At 35.3% G+C, this 22,478-nt stretch overlaps 1 protein-coding gene across 3 annotated transcripts in view; it reads right to left on the bottom strand.

The window, feature by feature from the left end:
• The window catches only part of SLC4A10 (solute carrier family 4 member 10), a 208,257-nt gene that overhangs the window by 70,027 nt on the left and 115,752 nt on the right, over window positions 1-22,478 (bottom strand). For all 3 annotated transcript variants that reach the window (XM_068545005.1, XM_068545006.1, XM_068545004.1), the window contains 3 exons: window positions 19,595-19,769; window positions 18,870-19,003; window positions 18,223-18,468 (listed from right to left, as the gene is read on the bottom strand). In XM_068545005.1, coding sequence (XP_068401106.1) covers window positions 18,223-18,468; window positions 18,870-19,003; window positions 19,595-19,769 — 555 coding nt within the window. The remainder of the gene's footprint in view (window positions 1-18,222; window positions 18,469-18,869; window positions 19,004-19,594; window positions 19,770-22,478) is intronic.

Genomic DNA, 22,478 nt, shown 5'->3' on the forward strand with positions numbered 1-22,478 from the left:
AATAAAGGTGAAATGGGTGAAGGTGAACAAAAGGTACAAACTTCTAGTTATAAGATAAATAAGTTCTGGGGATGTAAGGGACCACATGGTGACTATTGTTAACAACACTATATTGTATATTTGAAAGTTGCTAACAGAGTAGATCTTAAAAGTTCTCATCACAAGAAAAATATTAACTATGTGTGGTGATGGATGTTGTTATTAAACTTATTGTGATGATCATTTCACAATATACATATATATCATTAAATCACTATGTTGTGCACACCAAAAAATGGAGCCCATGGAAGGTGGGGTGGGCAAAGGAAGCTTCCTTTACTAACATTGTCTTATTTCCAGTCTAACTTTACTCTGTAACAGAACCAGATGGCTAAGAATATTCTAGAACTGTGGATACTGGCCCCAGTGATATGCATTTTATTATTCCAAAAAAGATCTAGTAGGTTAGGAGATGACAGGGTACAGATTTAATCCAGAAACCAAGACATTTATACCTGTGTTCCAAATTATAATCAGAAAACAAATACATATCAACCACTTTATTCTTACACACTTGTTATGTAACAAATATTGCAAAAAAAAAATTTTTTTAAAAGAACAGGTATCTGCCATACTTTTCTACGTAAGTTGTCATAATTTGAAAAAATGTAAAAATAAATCTTTTCAAGGTAAGGTCCAAGGCCTCCAACCTTGTGAGGAAGAGATATTTTTTATATTCCCGATGCTTTTAAATCTCTGGGGATGGTTCTGAGAATAAAGTATACTGAAGGTGGTGAGGGGAGGGTCAAAATGCTACCTGCCTTCGCTTCCCAACTGGGAATCCCAGCTAACTAAGCATGTGGGAGTGAGGAAGCAGCAATCGGCTTGGAAAGCTGCTCCAAGATCTGCCAGCTAAAACTTCAAGGTCCTGCTGACAGATGGTGTCCAATTCATTGGTCAGGGATCCCTAACTTAGAGCTGTGTGAACATGTGCCTGGTTTTTGAAACTGGCATATGCTCCCTAAAGTCCCCTTTTTAGAATCATAACAAGTATTTAAACTGCTACAGAGATCAGAATAATTATTTTAGATATTTGCATAGGTATATACATTTATGTTCTGTTCAGGCTTAAATCATCTGATCATACAGAATAACTGCCTCAATTCGTTACCCAGCTTTGTCATGAATTTAAATAACGATAGCATAGTTAGCTATTGCCTAGTAATGCTGCCAAAAAGAAAACAGTTAATATCATTCATTAGAAGCAATAGTCTCTTTCTTGTTAAAGTAGATTAGTAATATATTGCCTGAATCTGATGTATCAAGCACCAATACTTTTCAGGTAGCTAATGATTAAAATTCTCCAAGTTAGGACTTCCCTGGTGGCGCAGTGGTTGAGAATCCACCTGCTAATGCAGGGGACACGGGTTCGAGCCCTGGTCTGGGAAGATCCCACATGCCGCTGAGCAACTAAGCCCAGGCGCCACAACTACTGAGCCCAAATGCTGCAACTACTGAAGCTCGCGTGCCTAGAGCCCATGCTCCGCAACAAGAGAAGCCACCGCAATGAGAAGCCCATGCACCACAACGAAGAATAGCCCCTGCTCTCCGCAATTAGAGAAAGCCCATGCACAGCAACAAAGACCCAACGCAGCCAAAAATAACTAAATTAAATAAATAAATTTGAAAAAATTTCTTCAAGTTGGTCATTTTGCTAATTTACCTCAGAAAAAAAAGGCCCAACACCATAGTTTAATAGAAAATTATTTGAATATTCTGAAAATTAGGTGAAAGTAAATTTACATATGATAAAAGGAAACTAAAATGTAAAATAGAGACTATATGACAAGTTTCTTGCAGAAGTAACATAGTAAGGGAGAAAGATAGCACTGTAGTAGATGCATGAATACATCTACGTATAAATGTATGTGTGTGTGTATACATACATATATATGCTTTCTTTAGCTACTGTATATTTATGCATATAGATATGATATGCATACAGCTACCATATGCATGGCAGAAGGCACTTTGTTTTCTAGTTTAGTAGTTTGATTTCTACATTTTATAGATGGAGGAAACTAAGTGTTTGATAACTCATCTAAGGCCATAATGATTAGATTTGAATCCAGGTCTTCTTGACCCTGAAACTTCTGCTTTTTTCTCTATAATATGCTTCATCTAGATGTAACTGTGCGATTTCCATTAGCATAGCCAGAAGAGTGAGATGGCTCCAGAATAAATTAAGTAATATACCATTAATGTATGGTCTTCTCAGCTTCCCCTTTCAGGACCCCTCTTCTTTAAGATATTCCCCCCAAAACATCCTGCAGCCCTGCCTTCACATCATGACAACTACACCACCACCACCTCCCTTGCCCAACTTCCAGATTCCTATTTTCTCATAGCCTCATGTAAACCTGGTCACCGGGCTAGTATCACTTCTCCATTCACTTTGCTTGCTGTGTGCACCATTCTCTCAGGGCTATGGTCTCTGTTTTCCTATGTGCTGGCACTGTATTAGTGAGGACAGTGGCGTAATGTGTTACTCCATTCCTGGGAGTGTATTTACATTTCAACAGTGACTTTCCAAAAGTATTAAGAAATTTGGGATAAAAATGTCAAGCTCATAGGAGAGACATTTTTTTTGGAGAGTTAAGTCTGTAGGTGGACATTAGTTACCTATGCCTCCTTGTCAGGCCTATCTCTGGTTAATAATATTCCTCTTCCATAAATCAATTCCAAGGAGGAAAAATATGTTTTTTACCTAAAAGATTTATACGTCACAGATATCATGTATAGCCAACCAAATCATCATTCTTTCCTGAGTCCACACCTCTAATATTTGAAATCTCAGCAGATAGTCCTCAGAGGCTGCACACTTGTACAGGAAGTTTGAAAAAGATCTCTGTACCAACCCTTGGTAGCTCAAAGAGGGCTTTGGCTGAGATTTTATGTCCTTAAAATGTCAAAAGCAGATATTCTAAATAAATAAGTCAAGATACAATGAGAAAAATCCCACTTTCCTCTTTTTCACCTATACTGATGAACTTAATCCAAATATTTTTCATCTAAAACTATAAAAAAGAAAAGAAAAAAAAAAAAAAACTTGAGAAAGCAATAAGCTTTTGGAATAGCTCTTCTGTTACTCACATCTCCAAAATAATGTTTAGTGACTCTGGCCATAAGATGGAAATATTAATGCAAAAAAAAATTTTTTAGGTGCATAAAATAGCCTGATGCCTATGACATTGGACTTTGGACTCACCAGCCAGAGTTCCTGTATCAGTCAAATCCAAGCACTTAACTGAGTGACCTTAGACAAGTTACTTAGCGTCTCTATATTTTAGTTTTTTTAAAGTTGGGATAGTGACAGCAATCAACCTCATAGGGTTATTATGAGGGTAAAAATGAGTTAATATAGGTAAAAGCACCTAGAACAGGGTCTAGCATAAGTAAATGCTAATTAGGTGTTAGGTATCATCGTTGTGGTGGTTATTACAATTGTGGCTACCACCAGCTCATAGATTGGAAAGTTCAAAGGCAAAAGAATGGGCAGTATCTGCACTTTTTCTACATTTTTTAAAAAACCAGTATAAAATGCCATAATTAGTGTTGGACTCTTTGGCTTAAAATATACTCGTCACCAAACACAACCTCTACTACCCTTTACTGCCCAAAGAAAAGTATGTTCTAAGCCATCTTAATTATATAAATGGCTACAGAATGATTAGATAAACATTATAATTAAATGCCTGCATCCAGAAGTCTTTGCTTTTGTTTCAAGGCTAATGGAGGTGATCAGTCTTCCTTACACAAGAAGAGCCTATGGCTGCCTTCTAGAAAACATAATTTGGTAGAACTCCCTTCAACATTATTACTAATTTTAGTCCCTAGGTTGCAGATGCTCTGCTTTTGCCTTTGTAGTTATTATTAGTACCTTTCTGTGAATGCTGAACAGTAATGATTTGTGATTTTTTTTTAAGTCTCTTTAATGATTAAATCACCTTAAGAGTGCTGTGTAGCAAGTTAGGTATTAACATAAGGCATAAAATCAGAGAGTTATGATGTATCTATAGAAGCCAAACATGTTTTTATGCCTATTCATTTTTCTTTTTCATAAAGTATTTTGAATTTCAAAAATAATAAAACCACACTACAGAATATTTATAAAATAAAAAATGAAAAAGAAATCTCTCAGAATCTTTCCACCAATAACTGTAATTTTTTGGTATATATCTTTCAGTAATTCTTATGTATATTTTCAACATTTTTATGAGCATATGAGCATTTCTAATCTCTTTTATATAGAACTATAATGTAAGTATTTTCTGTTTGCTCATTACTCTTCATAACCATCATTTTTAATGGATATGACACAGTTTACTCATTCTTCTATTACTAAACCTTTAATTTGTTTCTATTAAGATGACTATTTAAATAATGCAGTCTCTTATGAATACATCTATTTCCATGTTTCAGATTTTATTCTGAGAAGAGATTCTGTAAGTACTTAATACTTTTCTCTCTAATAAATTATTTAAACTTATAGCTATAACATATTATGAAGAAAATAGCTTTTCAAAAATGTGCAAAATAACTTTGCAAAACACCACCACTACTAGCTAAAACTAAAACATAAATACTTTCTCCATGAAATTTTTCTTAAACTTTTTCTCATCAGAATCTTATCTCCATTCAAATAGCTATAGGCTCTCCTTGGCCTCCAAATACAAATAACTTTGGAAGTATTTCTCACTCTCATGGCATTCTGTACCTTTATGAGATGGCATTTATGTCAAGTATAATTAAATAATTATTTGTGTAATATTTAATGTCTAAGTCTTTCAATAGATAATATGCTCAATTGGGGCAGAGACCCATCTATGGTGCTACTTTTACACCCAAGTATCTGGAACATAGCATGTAGTCTTCTTTGTTCATTCAATGGTTTAACAGGTTAAAATTATTTTGTACAGAGTATTATGTTAAGTGCTATGGGGAATACATAGAAACATATGACAGTTACTGCCCTTAAGGAGTTATAATAAAATTGAAGTTTTACTATTATTTTTATTTTTTTATCATAGAAAAAAAGTTCATGGGCTTTAAAACCAAATGAACCTACAAAACGAAAAAACAACCCACTGAATGAGAGAAGATATTTGCAAATGATATGACTGATAAAGGGTTAATATCCAAAATATATAAACAGTTTACACAACTCAATATCAAGAAACATGCACACACACACACACACACACAACCTGATTAAAAAATGGGCAGAAAACTTGAATAGACATTTTTCTAAAGAAGATATACAGATGGCGAACAGGCACACGAAAAGATGTTTAACACCACTAATTACCAGAGAAATACAAATCAAAACAATAATGAGATATCACCCACACCTGTCAAAATGGCTATCATCAAAAAGTCTACAAATAACAAATGTTAGCGTGGGTGTGGAAAAAAGGGAACCCTCTTGCACTGTTGGTGGCAATGTAAATTGGTACAGCCACTGTGGAAAACAGTATGGAGTTCCTCAAAAATCTAAAAATAGAACTACCATATGATCCAGCAGTCACACTCCTGGGTATATATCTGAAAAAAACAAAAACACTAATTTGAAAATATACACACACCCAATGTCCACAGTAGCATTATTTACAATAGCCAAGATATTAGCAACCTAAGTGTTCATCAACAGAGGAATGGAAAAAGAAAATTATATATATATAAAATGGAATATCACTTAGCCATAAAAAAGAATGAAATTCTGCCATTTTCAGCAGCATGGATGGACCTAAAGCTTAGTGAAATAAGTCAGACACAGAAAAACAAATACTCTATGTTTTCATTTATATGTAGAATCTAAAAAATAAAACAAATGAATGAATATAACAAAACAGAAACAGACTCCCAGATATAGAGAACAAACTAGTGGTTAACCAGTGGGGAGAATGAAGTGGGGAGGGGAAAGATAGGCATAGGGGATTAAGAGATAAAAACTACTAGGTAAAAATAAATAAGCAACAAGGGCACAAGAGGGCAGACAGCAGAAGCAAGAACTACAATTCTGCAGCCTGTGGAACAAAAACCATATTCACAGAAAGATAGAAAAGATGAAAAGGCAGAGGGTTATGTACCAGATGAAGAAACAAGATAAAACCCCAGAAAAACAACTAAATGAAGTGGAGATAGGGAACCTTCCAGAAAAAGAATTCAGAATAATGATAGTGAAGATGATCCAGGACCTCGGAAGAAGAATGGAGGCAAAGATCAAGAAGATACAAGCAATGTTTAACAAAGACCTAGAAGGATTAAAGAACAAACAAACAGAGATGAACAATACAATAACTGAAGTGAAAACTACACTAGAAGGAATCAATAGCAGAATAACTGAGGCAGAAGAACGGATAAGTGACCTGGTAGACAGAATGGTGGAATTCACTGCTGTGGAACAGACTAAAGAAAAAAGAATGAAAAGAACTGAGGACAGTCTCAGAGACCTCTGGCACAACATTAAACGCAACAACATTCGCATTATAGGGGTCCCAGAGGGGAACAGAGAGAGAAAGGACACGAGAAAACATTTGAAGAGATTATAGTCGAAAACTTCCCTAACATGGGAGAGGAAGTAGCCACCTAAGTCCAGGAAGCACAGCGAGTCCCAAACAGGATAAACCCAAGGAGAAACACACCAAGACACATAGTAATCAAATTGGCAAAAATTAGAGACAAAGAAAAATTACTGAAAGCAGCAAGGGAAAAACAACAAAAAACATACAAGGGAACTCCCATAAGGTTAACAGCTGATTTCTCAGCAGAAACTCTACAAGACAGAAGGGAGTGGCATGATATACTTAAAGTGATGAAAGGGAAGAACCTACAACCAAGATTATTCTACCTGGCAAGGATCTCATGCAGATTCGATGGAGAAATCAAAAGCTTTACAGACAAGCAAAAGCTAAGAGAATTCAGCACCACTAAACCAGCTCTACAACAAATGCTAAAGGAACTTCTCTAAGTGGAAAACACAAGAGAAGAAAAGGACCTACAAAAACAAACCCAAAACAATTAGGAAAATGGTCATAGGAACATACATATCGATAATTACCTTAAACGTGAATGGATTAAGTGCTCCAACCAAAAGACACAGGCTTGCTGAATGGATACAAAAACAAGACCCATCTATATGCTGTCTACAAGAGACCCACTTCAGACCTAGGGACACACACAGACTGAAAGTGAGGGAATGGAAAAAGATATTCCATGCAAATGGAAATCAAAAGAAACCTGGAATAGCAATACTTATATCAGATAAAATAGACTTTAAAATAAAGAATGGTACATGAGACAAGGAAGGACACTACATAATGATCAAGGGATCAATCCAAGAAGAAGATATAACAATTATAAATATATAGGCACCCAACATAGGAGCACGTCAATACATAAGGCAATTGCTAACAGCTGTAAAAGAGGAAATCGACAGTAACACAATAATAGTGGGAGACTTTAACACCTCACTTACACCAATGGACAGATCATCCAAAATGAATATAAATAAGGAAACAGAAGCTTTAAATGACACAATAGACCAGAGAGCTTTAATTGATATTTATAGGACATTCCATCCAAAAACAGCAGATTACACTTTCTTCTCAAGTGTGCATGGAACATTCTCCAGGATAGATCACATCTTGGGTCACAAATCAAGCCTCAGCAAATTCAAGAAAACTGAAATCATATCAAGCATCTGTTCTGACCACAATGCTATGAGATTAGAAATGAATTACAGGGAAAAAAAGGTAAAAAACACAAACACATGGAGGCTAAAGAATTCGTTACTAAATAACCAAGAGATCACTGAAGAAATCAAAGAGGAAATCAAAAAATACCTAGAGACAAATGACAATGAAAACACGATGATCCAAAACCTATGGGATGCAGCAAAAGCAGTTCTAAGAGGGAAGTTTATAGCTATACAGGCCTACCTCAAGAAACAAGAAAAATCTCAAATAAACAATCTAAGCTTACACCTAAAGGAACTAGACAAAGAAGAACAAACAAAACCCAAAGTTAGCAGAAGGAAAGAAATCATAAAGATCAGAGCAGAAATAAATGACATAGAAACAAAGAAAACAATAGCAAAGATCAATAAAACTAAAAGCTGGTTCTTTGAGAAGATAAACAAAATTGGTAAACCATTAGCCAGACTCATCAAGAAAAAGAGGGAGAGGACTCAAATCAATAAAATTAGAAATGAAAAAGGAGAAGTTACAGCAGACACTGCAGAAATACAAAGCATCCTAAGAGACTACTACAAGCAACTCTATGCCAATAAAATGGACGACCTGGAAGAAATGGACAAATTCTTAGAAAGGTATAACCTTCCAAGACTGAACCAGGAAGAAATAAAAATATGAACAGACCAATCACAAGTAATGAAATTGAAACAGTGATTAAAAATCGTCCAACAAGCAAAGGTCCAGGACCAGATGGCTTCACAGGTGAATTCCATCAAACATTTAGAGAAGAGCTAACACCTATCCTTCTCAAACTCTTCCAAAAAATTGCAGAGGAAGGAACACTCCCAAACTCATTCTATGAGGCCACCATCACCCTGATACCAAAACCAGACAAAGATGTCAAAAAAAAAAGAAAACTACAGGCCAATAACACTGATGAACATAGATGCAAAAATCCTCAACAAAATACTAGGAAACGGAATCCAACAACACATTAAAAGGATCATACGCCATGATCAAGTGGGATTTATCCCAGGGATGCAAGGATTCTTCAGTATACGCAAATCAATCAATGTGATACACCATATTAACAAATTGAAGGATAAAAACCATATGACAATCTCAACAGATGCAGAAAAAGCTTTTGACAAAATTCAACACCCATTTATAAGAAGAACTCTCCAGAAAGTGGGCATAGAGGGAACCTACCTCAACATAATAAAGGCCATATATGACAAACCCACAGCAAACATCATTCTCAATAGTGAAAAACTGAAAGCATTTCCTCTAAGATCAGGAACAAGACAAGGATGTCCACTCTTACCACTATTTTTCAACATAGTTTTGGAAGTCCTAGCCACGGCAATCAGGGAAGAAAAAGAAATAGAAGGAATACAAATTGGAAAAGAAGAAGTAAAACTGTCACTATTTGCAGATGACATTATACTATACATAGAGAATCCTAAAGATGCCAGCAGAAAACTACTAGAGCTAATTAATGAATTTGATAAAGTTGCAGGATACAAAATTAATGCACAGAAATCTCTTGCATTCCAAACACTAATGATGAAAAATCTGAAAGAGAAATTGAGGAAACACTCCCATTTACCACTGCAACAAAAAGAATAAAATACCTAGGAATAAACCTACCTAGGGAGACAAAAGACCTGCATGCAGAAAACTATAAGACACTGATGAAAGAAATTAAAGATGATACAAACAGATGGAGAGATATACCATGTTCTTGGATTGGAAGAATCAATATTATGAAAATGACTATAATACCTAAAGCAATCTACTGATTCAATGCAATCCCTATCAAATTGCCAATGGCATTTTTTACAGAACTAGAACAAAAAATCTTAAAATTTGTATGGAGACACAAAAGACCCTGAATAGCCAAAGCAGTCTTGAGGGAAAAAAACGGAGCTGGAGGAATCAGACTCCCTGACTTCAGACTACACTACAAAGCAACAGTAATCAAGACAATATGGTATTGGTACAAAAATCGAAATATAGATCAATGGAACAGGATAGAAAGCCCAGAGACAAACCCACGCAACTATGGTCAACTAATCTATGACAAAGGAGGCAAGGATATATAATGGAGAAAAGACAGTCTCTTCAATAAGTGGTGCTGGGAAAACTGGACAGCTACATGTAAAAGAATGAAATTAGAACACTCCCTAACACCATACACAAAAATAAACTCAAAATGGATTAGAGACCTAAATGTAAGACCGGACATTAAAAAATTCTTAGAAGAAAACATAGGAAGAACATTCTTTGAGAAAAATCACAGCAAGATCTTTTTTGATCCACCTCCTAGAGTAATGGAAATAAAAACAAAAATAAACAAATGGGACCTAATGAAACTTAAAACTTTTACACAGCAAAGGAAACCATAAACAAAACGAAAAGACAACCCTCAGAATGGGAGAAATATTTGCAAACGAATCAATGGACAAAGGATTAATCTCCAAAATATATAAACCGCTCATGCAGCTCAATATTAAAAAAACAAACAACCCAATCCAAAAATGGGCAGTAGACCTAAATAGAAATTTCTCCAAAGAAGACATACAGATGGCCAAGAAGCACATGAAAAGCTGCTCAACATCACTAATTATTAGAGAAATGCAAATCAAAACTACAATGAGGTATCACCTCACACCAGTTAGAATGGGCATCATCAGAAAATCTACAAACAACAAATGCTGGAGAGGGTGTGGAGAAAAGGGACCCCTCCTGTACTGTTGGTGGGAATGTAAATTGATACAGCCACTATGGAGAACAGTATGGAGGTTCCTTAAAAAACTAAAAATAGAATTACCATATGATCCAGCAATCCCACTAATGGGCATATACCCAGAGAAAACCATAATTCAAAAAGACACATGCACCTCAATGTTCATTGAAGCACTATTTACAATAGCCAGGTCATGGAAGCAACCTAAATGCCCATCGACAGGCGAATGGATAAAGAAGATGTGGTACAGATATACAATGGAATATTACTCAGCCATAAAAAGTAACGAAATTGGGTCATTTGTTGAGACATGGATGGATGTAGAGACTGTCATACAGAGTGGAGTAAGTCAGAAAGGGAAAAACAAATATCATATATTAACGCATATATGTGGAACCTAGAAAAATGGTACAGATGAACCGGTTTGCAGGGCAGAAATTGAGATACAGAAGTAGAGAACAAATGTATGGACACCAAGGGGGGAAAGCCGCGGGGGGTGTGGGGTGGTGGTGTGATGAATTGGGCGATTGGGATTGACATGTATACACTGATGTGTATAAAATTGATGACTAATAAGAACCTGCTGTATAAAAAAGTAAATAAAATAAAATTCAAAAATTAAAAAGAAAAAAAAAGCAACAGGTATATGTTGTACAGCACCAGAGAATATAGCCATTATTTTTTAATGACTTTAAACGGAGTATAATCTATAAGAATATTGCATCACTATGCTGTACACCTGAAACTAATATAATATTGTAAAACAACTACATTTTAATTTAAAAAAAAGTATACCTGAGTTTGACTCTCATTTACCATTCACTGGTTCTGGGCTATTGAGCAAATTAATTAACTTATTGGAGCTTCAGATTGATCGCCTGAGGGGTAATACTTATACCATAGATTATTGTGAGGCTTAAATAAAGCCATGTATGCAAATTTTTGTTATTGCTCATATAAGTTATAAGGCATTCCATAATTAATTGTTGAATGAATGAATAAAGCCTTGCCAATTTTTGCTTTTCTTTCTTTTTTTCCCCAGTTTGTTTATTTTCTTCTCATTACCATTGTCTCAGTCAATAATCAGGACTTAAACATTCCATACCAAGGGTACTGCTCTTTGCTCTGCTTCCTATGATCACCTTCTAATCTATTATCACATAATTATTCCCAGAGCTTTGTCATTACCCCCAATGATCTTTTACAATAAAACTCATTACAATTTTTAAGACTCTTTGCCAACTGGTCCCAGGATTTCATCTATCTACCTTGGTGCCCTCAACTCTAATTATGACCTGCTCATGCAGAGATAATGAAGAGAGAGAAAAACAGATATGCCACATATAAGAAACTCAAGTTACAGGTACAACAGAGATAGAGTGATAAATTAAGGTAGTTTTTTACTGCTTCTCCTGGACCATTAAACATATGTCTAGTATAAATACTTACCATGCCAGGTTGCAATGATTTGACTATGCATTGCCTCTAGCTCCCTCCTCATTATTGATTCAACAAATTCTCTGTGTGCAGCCACTATGTACAAAGCACATCTCTAGTCTCTTCTTGTTAATCACTGAGCTCCTTTAGAGTGGAGACCATATTCATTTTCACACTATCAATGCTAACACAATTCAGAGAAAAGCAATAGATGTTGAAAGAATGAGCCTAATAAGAGAATTTAAGAACAGAATGGCAAATCTACTTATTATACCTTAGACATTTTGCTCTATTCTTCCTTTGAGTTTTGTAAGTTGCTATTTTCCTGAAATGGAAAATAAATTTGTTTACACAGGAACTGATTTGATGAGCACCACCTGGCCCTAATCACCTCATTCTATGGCTTGCCAAAAGACTTTATTTCCCATAATAAAACTTTTTTTTAATTGAATGAAAGACTGTTTAAATTCTATAGTGCTTTACAGTTTTCAAAAGTTTCACACACATGATTTCATATAATCCTATAATAACCCCTTTTACCCTTTTCTCCTATATTGCTACTCCCCCCTTCCCTTTCCCCACTGGTAACCACTAGTTTGTTCTCTGTATCTGTGGGTCTGCTTCTCATAAAACTTATTCTTAGAAAGAAATTACAAAATAATGTATCCACACAATGCCAGTTGAACACTCCAAAATATACAAAGAGAACAAGCCTTTTGTTTTCAGTCTTTTCTTCTATCCCCAAAGTATTATAAGTTTGGTAGGTATCCTCCCAGAGCTCTTATTCCCTACATATTTCACATGTACTTCCTGTGTATTTTTGAGGCTTAAGACGTTGTCTCTAGAAGGCTGCTCTTAGGGGCTTACCCAAAGCAACTAACTAGGATATTGGTATAGATTCCTATCTTTTAATCCAAATTATTACCAAGTTTCTTAAAAATAACAAAGTGAAGTGGGCTTCAATGTGATACAACAAAATTCATCTCTAGCCAAGATTTTTTTCCCTTCTTGTCAAATACGTATTTACAGGGAATCATTATAATCAAAATAAGCACTTTTATGCTCTAATGAACTCTAAAATAAGAATCCATTTTACTGCATATGTTAATATTATTCAAATATTTATGTTTTAAATCCCTCTATTTTTATATTTTTAATTTCCTGTGATAAATTTTAAACTGCTTGAAGATAATATCTAAGAGACTTAAATAAAATAAAATTTATCCAAGTTCCCTCATATTCTAAATATTAATAATAGAAATTAGGGCTTCCCTGGTGGCGCAGTGGTTGAGAATCTGCCTGCCAATGCAGGGGACACGGGTTTGAGCCCTGGTCTGGGAAGATCCCACATGCCGCGGAGCAACTAGGCCCGTGAGCCACAATTACTGAGCCTGCGCGTCTGGAGCCTGTGCTCCGCAACAAGGGAGGCCACAATAATGAGAGGCCCGTGCACCGCAATGAAGAGTGGCCCCCACTTGCTGCAACTAGAAAAAGCCCTCGCACAGAAACGAAGACCCAACACTGCCATAAATAAATAAATAAAGAATCCTGGTCAAAAAAGGTGACGATTTAAAAAATAATAATAATAGAAATTAATTTGGTCAAACCAGTGGCCTATAATGTGGTACATTGCCAAAACTGTTTGACTAAATGTTAGATGTGTTGGGTTTTAGCTCTAGTTCTTCTACTTGGGTAAGCCATAAACCCTTCTGAGCCTTAGTACAAATTCTACATAGAGGTGATATTCATTCAACATTCATTTATTTTTTCAACAAATTTTCATTGAACATCTATCTATTTTGTGCCAGAAACTGATCTGAACACTGGGAAAGCAGTGATCAAAACAGACTAAATCCCTTTCCCTCAGGAACTCACTCTAGCAGGGGAACACACAATAAATTAGACTAATAGATAGAGGTATCACTCTACATAAGCACAATACCATGTGCTGATGAGGATGCAGAGCAACAGGAACACTCATTCACTGCTGGTGGGAGTGCAAAATGGTACAACCATTTTGGAATTTTCTTATAAAGTTAAAATATACACTTTTCATATAACCCAGCAATCCTGTTTCTAGGTATTTACCCAAGAGAAAATGAAAACATAGGCCAAGTAAAGACCTGCATGTGAAGCAATATAGCTCCAAAGTAGCAACAACCCAAACATCTATCAGCTTGTGGTTGGATATGCAATTTGTGGTACATCCATACAGTGGAACACTGACCAACAATAAAAAGGAATAAATTGATGCATGCAACAAAATGAGTAAATCTCAAAAGCATATGATAAGTGGAAGAAGCCAGACACCGAAGGCTATACACTCTATGATTCCATTTATGTGACATCCTAAAAAAGGCAAAACTTTAGAGACAGAAATCACATCAGTGATTGTCAGGGGTTGGGGCTTGGGGTGAGAGACAGACTATGAAGGGCCATGAGGAAATACTTTGGGAAATACTGTATCTTCCAATTATAGTGTTATCCATTTGTTGAAACTCATTGAAGGGTACACTTAAAAGAGGCATATTTTATTGTATGTAAATAATACTTCAATAAATCTTACTTTTAAAAAGATAAATAAATTATATAATATTTTAGACTGAAAAAAGGAAGAGAGAGAAGAGAGTTGAAATTTTAGATGGAAAGTCCTCAAGCAGGTGATTTTGAAGATAGTGAAGGAACAAGCCACATAGATATCTGGAGAAGGGCTTTCTAGACAAAAAGAACAGCAAGTATGAAGGCTGAAGGGCAAGGAGATGAGCGTGGGTGGAGCCGAGGAGGAAGCAGAAGACAAGATAAGAGAGGCAGTGAGGAACAGCTCATACAGCATCTTTGAAGGTGATGGGAAGTCATCAGTGGGCTTTGAGAAGCAGAGTGACATGATCTGACTTGGGTTTTAAGAGAATAATTCTGGCTGCTTCATAGAAAACAGTCTGTGGAAGGGAAGGGTAGTAGAATCAGGGACACCATTTGGAAGGCAATTGTAATAATTTGGACAAGAGATTACAGAGGTAGAGAGGGTGCTAAAAAGTGTTCAAATTCTATATAGAGAGCCATTAGATTTGCTCAGAAATCTGGCGTGTGGGAAATTTTGAAGGAACACAATTCAGCCCACAACACCCAGGGATATGATTTCAGAATGAGTAGGACCATCTCTCTTATTCCCTAAAAACATGCTTTTATAATTGAAAAAAATTCTGCCTTCCTTCTTTTAGATATCAAAATGAAAATTCTGGAAGAAATAAAATTAGCTTCCTACTAATCATCTTTAGAGCAAGTTCTGATATATCCAAAAGACCCCAGGTACCCACATAAAGAAGAGATGAGCTACACAGAGGAATGAGTGGAAGCTGGACACAGACTTCACTGAGACCAGCAATGAGCATTCATTTATGAGAACATATTTTCTTACCCTTCACATAATATTTGAACAGTACTTATTTATAAAAACAGGGTTTTTTTGGGTGGTATATAAAAACTATTTTGCCTGCAACTGAGAGCTCTAACTAAAGAATGTTTTTACGAAGTAAACTTCTTTCCCCAGAGTTGTATATATTCTTTTCTCGATCTTTTCCTATTTGATAAATAATAAATGTAAAGTGCATAAGCTGAACACCTTATATTACCAAGAATTGCATTTATAAATAGAAAAATATGCTAAGCTAACTGAATTTTACTAGTTCTATAAATCTCTAGGAGGAAGAGTGTTCAGAACAATTAGCATATTAATTTCCATAGTTAAAGGGAAGTGCTTCTTTCTCCAAAACAAGTTATCAGCAATGTCTCTAAGCATTTATTTAGCATGACTAATACTATAAAGTATGTAGTGGTGACACTTAAAATACCTAGCAAAGTAGAAATGAATGAATGAATAATGAATGTAGCAATAGTTTACATGAACGAGAATAATTTGCTTAAAATTTCCCAACAGAAATGGCAGATACTCTGAGTAAAATTATCATATACAAAGTGCCAACACTGGCATTACACTAATCTGATAAAGAATTCATGGCAATGTGCCCAAAAGGTGAGATAAAGTTGAGTGGCAGAACAAAGTCACACCCTCTAATAAAGAAAACATAACATTAAGAAAAGTGGGTTCTACTCTTCATTATGCTTTATATGATTACTGGTAAGTTATAAATCATTAACTTGTTCTATAAAATAGATTTTATTTGCTCCATAGGATTTCATTAAATATAAAGTGACTATAAAAGGACTTTGAAAAGAAAAATTGTTATATTTCTTGGAATTAAAACTTTAATTTTAAAAATTAAAACTTTAGTGAACTTATTTTAACTGATGTTTAGAGACTGAAATTGCTAGATAGTTGCTAGAGCAATCATTCACCACTTTTTACAGTTATTTATTATACCTACATGCATTTCTTATTCACCATCTTTTTCATTCATAATGGGTTTTAAGGATATAAAAATCCAGTGGAATTTTTGGAAGAACACTTTATGATGAACACTTGATTATAAAAACGCTCCTGCCTATTTAAACTTTGTCTGCTTTTCTTTGATTGTATATGTATCAGTGGTTGAGAAACAGTACTTTAAAGAAATTTTAAAATTACAGCAGTAACTTCAGTTACTGAAAATTACATCAGGGTCATAAAGCCTGAGTCTAATTTCTTGTTTCACCACTATCTATATAACTTTGGACAAATATTTCAAAGCATTAATAAATTTCTTATATCCAAGTCTGTGCCATTCCCTCCACCTAAACCACTCTCCATCTCTATTCCTCAGCACCTAATTCCTACTGATTTTTTGGTCTTCTATGTCACTGCCTCCAGGAAGTCTTCTCTGAACCTGAAATCTGGGTTAGGTGCTCTTCTGATGTAGTACCATAGTATTCTGGACCAATCCTTTAACACAGCACTTATTCCATTGTGTTGTCTGTTTGTCTACATTTCCTACTAAACTGGAAGCTCACTGAGAACAGAATATTGTTCATGATTTCCCTAGCACCAAGCACAGTGCCTGGCATGTAGTAGGTTTGAAAATTCAAGCAGAGATAATTGCATATCCTAGCAAATATACCAAAATTAGGTGACACTGCTCTCTTTTCAACTAAAGATAAATGAAAAGGCATGTATCAATGTTACATCTCATTCTGATCAAAATGTTCTTCCCATCTGCCTGCTTTCTGAGTGTCCCTGACACCTCCTTCATCTGCATTTGAATCCTGTTCACAACACCCTCACCATTTACTTTTATTGCAGAAGTTATTTTATATCCCACTCTGATTTTTTTTTGTTCTAAAACAGAGATGTACTTTAAACATATCTCTAATGACCGAGAAGAATTCAAAGTACTAAAAGTCATCGTATTTTCAACTCTATATCATTACATCATTCTTAACAAGACTATAATATTGCACTGTTTTGGCCTAATTTCAACAATTTCAACTTCTAATAGTAAATAAAGATGATAAATCTTCAAAGGAAGATTTTGAGGGCCTATCTGAGCAGTTTATAAGAAGAGCATTGGTAGTTAATGCAGAGGTTATAATGCCAGGTTGATGCCTAGTAAAGAACATATTGTTTCAAATATTCACTGTTTAAAATGTATATATAATTACAAAAAAAAATCCTAAAATTAAATCAAAGAAGAGTAATGTAATGTCCACATATACTCTGCAAATACAGCCTTAGAGAAATTCCAAACTGCTGGCATACAAAACTAGAAAGTGTAATAGGTACAATCCCATCTTTAACCCTAAACTGTAATATCACCCTCAACAGGCAATATGTGAGTACTTTTATCATAAATGTTGTAGGTTCCAAAAGCAAAAATACATTTCAATTCAGTGATATTTTGTTTAAGACTTTATCATATTTTCAAACATCAAACTATGCAGTTTAGACCCAATGAGTCTCTTTTATCTCACTGCTTTAAATCTGAAATCTTATCTTTCACTACTGTGCTCTTTGGATTACATTAAATGGAAAAGGTCCTAAAGGAAGACCAAAACCAAAAATACTTTGAAAAAAAAAAATCTCTGTATAGTAAAATTGATCTTGGTTCATTATCTACTTAATAGGGAATGCTCGACAAATAAAACTTCAAAAAGTTATTCTTGGCAAAGATGTTATAACGAAAACTCAAGTATTCAGATGACCAGCTGATTAGATGACTTTTAAAATCTTGTTCAATTCTGAGAGACCAGGATTTAGGTCATGAATCAATTTAAGGAACTCTATCTGCTGAGTAAGTTCCTCATATTTCTTATAACAATAACAATATTGGTAGAAAGAAAAGCCCCACAGCCAACAGGGGAAATGGTACTTACGAATATTGTGTCAGCAGTTCCAAATCATTATGCATGTTGATTGGATATGCTTCACTGAGTTCAAACAACTTCTCCAGGGCCTCATAAATGAAAATGATGCAAATAAGAGAAGCAAAAGCTTCTTCAGTAAACCGGGTGATATAGCAGACAAGGGAGCTTGCATCAGTGGCCACAAGTATGATACACAGGGTTGCAGTCCAAAGTCCAATACTAGCTCTTAAAGATAGGTATGACAGCCCATATTCTCTAGGAGGGGGAAAAGAACAGTGGAAAGAAGGTCATTTAACAGCTTGCCACCATTTTAAGTAGATGGAAGTAAGTCTAATTCAGGAAGTGAAAGTAAATAAACTTCACATCCCATGAGTATCTAAACTCAAGACTTTGTCTAAAGGGAACACCTAAGGGTACAAAACTCAAAGAGGTTTCTCAGTGCTTGGAACTGAATATAAGTTCTTATAAATATTACATAACAATATACATCAATATTTTACTGTTCCTTTATTTCCATGGAGAGACAAAAATGGCAAACTGAATCAAATCAGCAACTTCTACCTCTCCCAGCAGATCTCCAAATGTGATGCTGGAAGAAGATTAAATACAGCAGAGAAACAGAAGGGGGCTGAGGGCCAAAAGTATATAATACTTACTTGCAAAATTTAAACAAAATCTTTTCAAACACCAAAACTGGTCCTGTACTGCCTAATATGGTAAGAGGCTGTCCACCAAAGAGAGAATAGGCTATCCCAGTCATGGACGCTCCAAAGAGAGATTCGATTGCACTCTGTGTAGAGATATAAATGATTCCATTATCTAAGCTGTACAGGCTGCGATTATAACTAGGGAGAAAACATGTAAAATACATGGGTCTATTTTCCCTTTGCTATGAAGAGCCTAGCAACCTTGGGCAGGAGGTGGGGTAGGAAGATAAATAAAAGGCGGCAGGCAGTCAGCAGAGTATGAATGGTAGTGGGCAGGGATATGTCCTCTCCCCCTTCCTTATCTCACTTTTCTTTTGCTTACTAAAAGTTTACATGTATTCATAATAAATGTCTGGCAGAAGCATGGCCTATATAAATAGGAAAATGGACCTCTTATGAGGCAAGAACCAGAGGCTAAAGCTAGCCTAGGACTGGGGAGCCAGGGATGAGATCAGAACCTTGTGTAAGATAAGAATTAATTGTTCTGAGATATTCCACTCCCTGATTACCCAGTCCCATTAGTCATTTAGGAAATTCATATGAACTTTATCCGCCAGACCGTACATCAAACCTCTCCTCATAAAGGAATCCAAGATTAAATGCAGACTCTCATCTAACTATGAATCTTAAAAGCTGATTAAGTTTCAAAGTTCAGAGAAAAGCATAATACATACTATTCGCCCTTCAGTTGCTTCTCCTAGCAGTCCTCCAAATGTGATGACGGGAGACATACACGCGCAGTAGAGAAACAGAAAAGATGCTAAGCACTGCAAGCTGAAAGCATCTCTGAAGTCACTCCAGAAGTATGGAGCTTTTCTTTTGATATCTAAAATAAGTCCCCCAAAAATCCTAAGACAGGGGGGAAAACACAATAGTGACATACAAATATAAAAATCACATAAATCAAAATGCTCGTTTGCTTTGTTGCCAGGTCACAGTACAGGTTTTCCATCAGCAGAGATGAGACCCATATTAACATGCTAGGTTTTACTATGATGATCTACAGGAATGGCTTTGTACCACTATGTCACTTCAATCCCTAACCAAATATTGTGTCAACAACCACAAAAATCCTAGGTTCTCTCAAACGAGGTTCACAGCTGTTCGTCCATCAAAATTCAAATAATGAGATTTAAGGATTACTCTAATCTCTGTGCCATTTTACAACAACCTATTCCTAAAATCAGGCCTACCATCCTCCATCATTGGCAATATTTTCTAATTGTTTACATTCCAGTTAGTGTAGCAGAAAGTGAAGGAGGGAAGGTAAACTGATTTTTGTACAGTCCAATAGTGAACATCAACTTAGAGAGAAAAAGTGGCATATAGCCATGGCTCCAGTTACCCACTCTCTTTGTGAAAAAAGACCCTTGCCAAATAATATTCCAGACAGGCACTTAAATGACCTTATGGATGACAATAATACTTAGTAGAGAGAGGTAAGTTCCAGAGTTGTTTTCATTTTTAGAAAACTAAGACAGGGATCTTACAATAAGCAACCTAGATAAATGTACCTTTGATCCACTATTGTCTAAATATATTCAAACATCTATCATTCACAAGACAATAATGACCTTATTTGGGATAAATGCATATATTCTAAATATATCCAAAAACCACATTAAAGCATTTGAAGGATGATTTTTTTGGGGGGTTGGGGAAGAGAGAGGCATTAAATTGTGAAATATTGCCTGAAATCTGAGGACTGGAACTTTTTAATCTATTAGGAATGAGAGCATTAAACAGCTATTCTCATTCTTTGAACATTTAATAACAATATGCAGATTTAACATTTGACTACCAAAAGCTCTTTGTGTTCTATGGGATAAAGATGTCATATTAAAATGAATAAGGCTGTGATTAAGTTCCTACATGGAGGTTAAAAAAAACCTATTATGTTCAACATACTGCCAGTATGCTAAATATACTTGGTTTATGGAAAAATATTAAAGTTTTGTTATTTATTTTCTAAATAGGAATATAATCTGGCAATCTAAGAATCACCTCAAAAATGATTGTTCTCTTGAGAAATAAATTCTGATTTGCCTTGAAAAATGTACCTCTTCAGAATAAATTCTATTATTTTTAATTGCCCTAATATAGGCACAATAGTAACATATTAGTAACTATTATGTGAGTGATAGAAACATTATGTTTTTCTAGTGATTGTTTCCATCAGAGGGATGTGGAGTAGGAGAGGTTGAGAAGAATGAAATTTCAATTGAAAAAAAAGGACATTTAAAATTCAGAGAAGCTTGCAAAGAACCCGTGAAATTCACACACAAAGATCATCTTAGGTTAGGTTCCCTTACCTGTGTTTAGTAAAACACATACGTAATTTTTATTTGGGGGACCATTTCTGAATGATTTGTTAACTTGCCAAAGTCACAATTCAGAACAGATTTAATCTACGAGTCTATTTATTCATTCAGTTATGATTTATACCCCACCTAATCCCCAAAAGAATTTGAGCTGGTTATGAACTATTACTTAGTAGTTAATATTTATAGGTTTGATAGTACTTTCTATTAGACCACTCTTTTCTAATTAATTACTTATTAGGGTATACATTAGTCTAAATAGCTGTTATATTACTGTGTCATAAACGTGCTTTTAGCAGCATAAATCTAAATCCGGAAGTGGGAGGTCATTGCAGAGAACAGTGCAAGAGCAGCCCAGATGTGCACCAGCAACTCCAGGAGAGCAGATGAGTTATGGATACTTCAAGTCATGTCAGCAACAGAATCTGTGGAAGAACTCTGGAGAAGCGAAGATACCGGATATTGGTGACCTGGGAGGATTTAGGAAGCAGTAAGGAAAAGTGAACTTTGAAAAAAATCTAAGCTATGTGGCATGTTACACCTGAGAGAGAGAAAAAAAAAAACACCAAAAATAAAAAGACAGCATTTGAAAATATGAAAGTAAACAGAAGGAGTAACAATGTTTCTAGTAAAGGGAAAAGGAAAAAATTGTTTGAACCATCTCAAATTAGGTATGGAGCCTGAGGAAGACATTTCCTCAGAGACAAAACATAGGTAAAGGGAAAGAACACAGGAGAATTAAAATGCACAGAGTTGTCAGGAACTGGAAAGTCATCTTAGAGGACACAGTGAAAGCAGTACAGGAAATGGCCCTGAGGGGAGAGGAGTACCAATCCTGCAAAGCCTCTGCAATTGCCTGCAATTATAATGGAGGCTGTGTGCACACATTTCCCTGAAGAGAGACCCACCCAAAGGTTTCTGATTTTCTGCTCACACATTTCTTGGAGAGAGACAAGCTGTCAAAAAACCATAAAGAATCATTTTAAGAAACAAATTGAAGCTTTCATCTCTTCAAAGATGTGTGATTAGAAAAATAAATCATATACCTCTTTCAAATCACTACCGTAAAAATAAAAAATACTATTATATACATCCTCCTTGCATGTAATGAGAGAGGGTCTATAAGACTGAGTTCTTGGTATTTATTTTCATTTCCATCTTGAGCTTGAAGTTTTCAACAGGCTCTTTTGGAAAGGGCAACTGACAGTTTTCTTATTCATCCTAAGAATCTGTGAAT

The sequence above is a fragment of the Eschrichtius robustus genome, chromosome 5 (genome assembly GCF_028021215.1).
Source record: "Eschrichtius robustus isolate mEscRob2 chromosome 5, mEscRob2.pri, whole genome shotgun sequence".
NCBI lineage: Eukaryota > Metazoa > Chordata > Mammalia > Artiodactyla > Eschrichtiidae > Eschrichtius > Eschrichtius robustus.